Consider the following 6,745-nt stretch of genomic DNA (forward strand, 5'->3'; position numbering starts at 1 on the left):
GAACACTTATAGGGAGCAGATCTGTTGCGGAAGTATGGATCATGGTCTTTTAGAATAGCAAGTTACTTTAAAGTATTGTAAATACAGCACAAAACCTATTACTACAAAATGTTGTCGAAATCTCTGTCTTTCAAATTTTGCAGCCCAATGTGATTTTTGCGAGTCTAAGAGCAGAGAGGCAAGGAAACATTGGGAAAAATGTAAATATTTAAAAAAGGAACCATTTCAGAATTTTCATCTCTAAAGTACTTCACTTTTTGACATCTTCTGGAAAAATTCTCCTCTCATACCTTAAAATATTGAGAACGTTAGCATTCTCATTTGTGGAACTAGAGTAGAAGCCGAGAACTCCAAAGTCCAGAGAGGAGGGAGTGGAATTATGGGTTCTGTGCATGTGCATGGCCAGTTGGTTCATGCAGTACAGACAGGAGTGGCTGGTGAAATGAAGTACTAAAAATTAATTAACTTTCTTTGAAAAGTATTTACACAGCTCCTGCACAGTAACCATTTTTCAAAGTTAAATCTCTCATTCCCTTTCATTTTTCTTTTCAAAAATTCCCAAACCAGTGAGAGCTCTCTATAGATTAATAGCACACCAAATTTCAGTGTTTCAAGTTTGGAACATGAGGGGAGGAAATCTCTCTGAAACCTAAAGATTTCCCCCCTCTAAAGGCCAGACCCATTTTTTGGAAAATATGCAAAAGTGTTTTCTTCAAAACCCAAGTGTGCTCATCTTGTATGCAAAGTTTCAGCTTAGAGCACAATTTGATGACAGAGGTATGAACCCGTGAAAATTGAGGATTTAGTAAGAATACTGACAGACCTTTACTGTGACTATAGGGCTGCTACTGGCACCACTATAATAATTTTTTTGTCTTCATCTTCAGAAGTAAACTAGAGAGAACACAAAGTCTATGTTCGACAGAATAGCTATTGCTAGTTCTTGTAAAACATGTAATATATTCCAGAAGACCTAAGGGTGTACTCTCCAATAAGGATGGAAAAAGATGTGCGCCCCACTGTGAGCTCACAGTAAGGCTGTTTCATGTAAAAAGTTGGTAATTAGTCCCTGAGTGAATAAAGTACATGAGATAAGAGATTGGACTTACTGTAGCAACATAACATGCGTTTTCTAGTTGCTAGAATTTAAAGGGTGTATGGGTGCAAGGGGGGGGTCTATTTCCGCTCATTTTATTTTACAAGTTTTTAAATCTTCGAAACGAATTTATTACTTTAAGCTTAAACATATGTACTTTAAAATCTCACTAAGAGATACAAAGATAGATAGGAGACGTATAGACTGCAAAAAAAACTGGAATAGGTTGAATAATTTTATAAAAAGCACTACAGATTTTCTTACTATACTTGTCAGGTGAATTTCATCCCAACTAATCTCAATATGATGACTGGTGCTTTGTCCACATAAAACATTAGTGGTCATAGAATCTTTAGTCAAAAGATAAATATTTTTATAATGAAATCAAATCACTTTACCCAGAGGTACAACCACAAATGTTAAAAAAAAATCCTAGAATAGCTAAAATAAAAGAAAATCAAAATTACTGTTAAGTACCACATTATGAATAATCAGCTAAATACACAAGCATCAGGAAGCAGCAGTAGGCCCAATAGTGTTATAATCTCCTTTGCTCTAACCTGCAAAGCTGAAGAAGACAACAAAAATACCTTACATTTTCTATTTTCCCTTGTTACTCATCCTCATCAGAGGTGGACCTCTCCCCACCTTGTCTATCTCTTTAAAAGTATTTACATTTATTACTGTGACTACTTTTAAGTAAATCCATAAGGGTTCCATGAAAAAAATTATGAAGTAAATGCTATATTTTATAGGGGTACTGGGCCTCACAATGAAGCCTAAAATCATGTGTTCCCATTATATCAATGCCTCATAATTATCTCCTGTGTTTTTCTACATTTGTTTTGTGCATAATTTGTGAGACCCAGCGGGTTTTCCGAGACCACAGACAATGGTAATACTTTATTAAGAATCCCTCTCTAAAGCAAATGCATTAAGAAGTGTATTTTCAACTTGAATATGTGGCATTTTAGCCACAATACTAGCATTGGGTATTTAATGTCATTGTTAATTGAAGTTATTTATATGGCATTCCTAGAGTGGTCATCACTGTTCTATAGGAATGCTTAAAGCTCTGTGCACTGAAGTGAGAAAATATCACAGACATATTCTGCCCTCACCTCCATGCATCCTCCATTAAATCAGATCAAGCCACTGAACTCACAAAGGGTCACATAGGCGTAACTAATGTCATAGGTCACAGGTAGCACAAGTTTAACTGAGGGCAGGATGTAGCCCCACTGACTCCAATATGATACCGGCACATCTGACAGCAGAATATGTCTCTCAACAGCGCATACTTTGCCTCCATATCTTAAACAAAAAACAAGAAGGAAAAACACCAGCTTAAGAAGTCTGTGTATTTTCAGACTTTGGCTGTTCTTCATCTCTGCTAAGAATTGAGTAGTTTTGTGAAGTTACAGTTGAAAACACGAGTAATATTTAAGAACATAGAGCAGAAGTCAGGATTAAACTTATTATAAAAATATTATAATAATTTAACCTAAAATAGGGCCTAATCCAAAATCTATTGAAGTCGAAAGATACCCATCAATTTTAATAGGTTTTGGATCAGGTCCACAGTAGCTGAAAGCAGTTCAAAAGTTACATTTATAAGATGATGTTTGACATACTGATTTTGTAACATATCACTGTTCATTTAATATAGTCTAAACTGTATACTCCCTATTTATCTGTTTGTCTTTTACTTCACCTGCAGTGTCTGTGGGAATTTCTTACATTATAGCAGCAAACTAGTGATTATATTTCACATTTGAAAGTAACCCATTTTAAATAATTGTGATAGTTAGTAATGTTAGTATTCTTAACAACCTCCCAGAAACATATTTTAGACAGATTTTTAAACCATTGCAGAATTGCAAAATACCTTGTGAGTGTCATTACTCTTCTAAAAAGCAAATGGCGCTGGTTATTTATGCAGAGCAGTACAACTTTTCACATTTAATTCTGTGCACTTTGTTTTCTGTAGACTAGAGAAAATGAAATTATGCCATTTCCCACACAAGACATTGCAAAGAGCAAAAGTGACTAATTACAGCCACCTGGAGGACTAATTACAGCCACATAGTTTGCAATTATGAGCACTGAAACAATATCTTTAAAAACAATGCATGGTATATTTTTATAATATAATGCAAACCTGATTATCCAAAGATCTCTGGGGACACCAGAAAACTTTGGATAACTGAGGGTTTGAATAACTAGGGGAGGTGGCTGATCAGGCTTTGAAGTCTGGTTTCTGGAACCCCCAGCTATGGCTAGAACCTGCTCCAATTTTAGGGATTTCCCACTGGCTTCCTTAAGGCCAGCCAGCAATTCATGAGGAGATGGTGCTCCCAGTTGCTCAGGCCTGCAGCACAATAAAAAGGAGGCAAGTGGATTGCCCAGGGTTGATTCATGAACTCAGCTCAATGTAGAGGGATAGGCTGTTCCTCTCTTCAGACAGAGAGTGTAAGGGCCAAATACACCTTGGTCACAGGAGGCCTCACACACACAGTCAAACTAGCGCTTTGAAGGAGCAAGGTGCAGAGTAACCATGGAGGGAAACCTCATATTTTCAGCATGCTGAAGAGTGCAGCTGCTGCATGTCAGTCTCTGCAGCAGGCATACACAGTAGGGATTTGGGGCTATGGGACAACCCATGTAAAGAGCTGCGTATGCTACTGTAGTCCCAAGTCTGTATTAATGGCCATGCAGAAACTTCAGAGTGGTTCAGACCTTGTTGCCTGGTTGGAATGGGAAAATTCTGTCCTTCAATCACCTCCAATGTCTTCCTGCACACAGCAGAATTTATTTGGGCTCTGTGCAGGAACCAGGCTTTGCTCCATCAGAAGTACTTTTAGGAATAGGTGCCGATGGACCTGATCTCTGACATATAGGCTGAAAAATTGATTTGGGGTGCAAAGTGTACCAATCACAGATAGCAGGTTCCCGCTCTACCAGCTACATACATTATTATTTAATAAATGAGATTGGTGAATCACATGAATAGAGTTTTTATTTAATAACCAAAGCGCCCAAATCATTCATGCAACTGAACAAAAATCAGATGCATAGAAACAGCCAGTCCTAGTGTTGTCATACTAAAACTTCTGAAAACATAGGAAACAGATAAAAATAGATATAGTCAGTGGAGTCCATCATAATCTGGAAGTGATGGTCCAGTTTACATCAGCTTCTCAGGTGCTCACCAAAGATCAGATACATGCCTTCTTTATACCCCTTTCTTTCCTTACATCTACACATGACTGGGACCATATTTGACAATGGTTCAGCCCCAACCCATTTGTGATATTCTGGGAAACCTTTTTTGGTATGCTGGCTACCCATAATTAACTTTCTACGGTTGGCCTCACTGTTAGGTCAACCCCTTTCCCACTACTTTTGATACATCAGTGTAGTCAGCTCCATGGATACATGTACCCCAAATCCCCCCAAAAGCTACTATATAACGTGTTTTTCACTTCTATGTGGCTAACTTGCTTGTCACAAGACACAAATCACTAAAAGTCCCCAGAACTGGTGACCCTAGGTGACTTATTAATGCTAACTCCTGATTTAGTCATGCCAACTTTGTAATAGGCCTTGCTAGGTCTCACCTTTTTGCCAAGCCTGTAATTTATACCGTGTGTTCATCTACTTGCATTTCAAGCACTCTTATCCTCTTACCTGTTAAAAGCATTAAAACACATTCTAGGATTAATAGCCTAAAGCTTAAAATAAATTAGGTCAAAGCTTGGGCTCGAGTGAGTGCCACATGTATCCCAGGCCAAAACCCATTCTTGCTCTTCATAATGAAAACCTCCATTCACCTCCCTTCACCAATAAAATTTGAAGGAGACTCCACAGGTGGGAATTCAGCAACTTCCCTGCCTACTATGCTGGAAAAATCTGCACAGGAGAAAATTTGGCCTCTACGTTCATGTTAATTAACATTGTTATTGTGTTTCTTGCTAACATTCATTTATGTCATAATGTTATGCTGACAACCAAGACACGTTCTCACAGCAACTGTACCTTGATCACTGCATACATATATATAAAGTTGTTAATTTAACAGCATCTGGTGCATACATGTAAGCAGGATGATTTTAGTTATCCTGAAATTTTGAATTTCTAGATCTTTTTGTGTTTTAGTTTCTAACTAAGCTTTCCAATAGTGTTGACTTTTGCATTGAACAGAACTTTAATTTACACTCTTTTGAATAATAAAAAAAGTTCAGCATCTCATGTTAAGGACTATATAATACTGCAATATAGACACATCAAAATAAGTATGCCACCAAACTACCTTTTAGTAAACCATCTACTTCAACATTCCTAGAGAGCTCAGAGGTGCTTTATAGATAATCGTATGTTGTTAGAATGAACAATTTGTCAGTGCCCACCTCACCAGTGTGAATGACAGTTGTCCAATAGCAAAGAAGATCAATGTATCAGAATTTATAAACCATATTCAGGTTAAAGGGCACTTTTCTTATCTTTTATTCTGTCCAAAGGACATGGGTTTTATTTTATAAAGATCATTAGTCATTGAAATATATATTTTAGAGAGTTTCTAGTAGGTAAGATTATTTTGGCAGTCACTGGAGTGTACCAGATGGCTCATTAGCATAGGCTAGACAAGTCAAAGGCTTTCAGAATCATTTAGAAAATGTCAAACAGAAACAAGAACCCTGTCACTTTTTATTAGAATTAACTACATCATACCCTGGACAAAGATTTCACCTTGGGTCAGAAAAATTAATACAGAATTATATGAATTGTTTAATATACTGGGTTAAAGATAGGTCTTCCTCTGGGGACTCATTTGCTGGCAATATATTATGGTCATCTACTTCAGAAATCTTCAACCTTTCCTTTTGTAAGCTATGAAAAGAGTTGACCTTGCTCAAAATCCATTGGTGTCTAATTGATTTGAGGTGTATGCAAAATTTCAACAAGACACTCTGCTAGAGTTCTTTTGTGATCATTTTCCCAGGAAAGTTGGGGAATGGATTTGCTGAATATTCAGCAGCATGTAAAGTATGCTTTTGTCAAGAGAAAAAAACATCTTTTAAGTAAAACATTGCATTAGTAAACAGGAATTCAAATGCAATTGAAATGTTACTTTCTTTTTCCCCCCATCAGATGTCAAAAACCTTGAGAACTTCCAGCTTGTGGAAGGTGTTCAGGAACAAGTGAATGCTGCTCTGCTGGACTATACAATGTGCAACTATCCACAACAGACAGACAAATTTGGGCAGCTTCTCCTGCGGCTACCAGAAATCCGGGCCATCAGTATGCAGGCCGAAGAATACCTCTACTACAAACACCTGAATGGGGATGTGCCATGTAATAACCTTCTCATTGAAATGCTGCATGCAAAGAGAGCATAAATTATACCCACTAGAGCTTCTGCTTTCAAGAAAAAAAAATACTCTGAACTGCTCCAAGCAATGCTAATTAAAAACTTGGTTTTAAGACTTTGCAAAATGGTATAATAATCAAATACTTAATAGTAAATAAGTGATGTATCAGGGTATTTGTATTGCAAACTGTGAATCAAATGCTACACATCCCCAAAGGAATCTTTATAGGACTTTGTACTGGAATGAAACAAGCTTACAAGTGGATCTATCACCAATG

General features: G+C 37.1%; 1 protein-coding gene across 1 annotated transcript in view; it reads left to right on the plus strand.

Moving 5' to 3' along the window:
• NR5A2 (nuclear receptor subfamily 5 group A member 2) overlaps positions 1-6,500 on the plus strand; it is a 99,213-nt gene extending 92,713 nt beyond the window's left edge. The window contains exon 7 of the mRNA XM_074962206.1: positions 6,248-6,500. Within this exon, the coding sequence (XP_074818307.1) occupies positions 6,248-6,495 (248 nt within the window). The 3' untranslated portion in view covers positions 6,496-6,500. The remainder of the gene's footprint in view (positions 1-6,247) is intronic.
• Positions 6,501-6,745: the final 245 nt, after the last annotated feature.

Source organism: Natator depressus, chromosome 8 (genome assembly GCF_965152275.1).
Source record: "Natator depressus isolate rNatDep1 chromosome 8, rNatDep2.hap1, whole genome shotgun sequence".
NCBI lineage: Eukaryota > Metazoa > Chordata > Testudines > Cheloniidae > Natator > Natator depressus.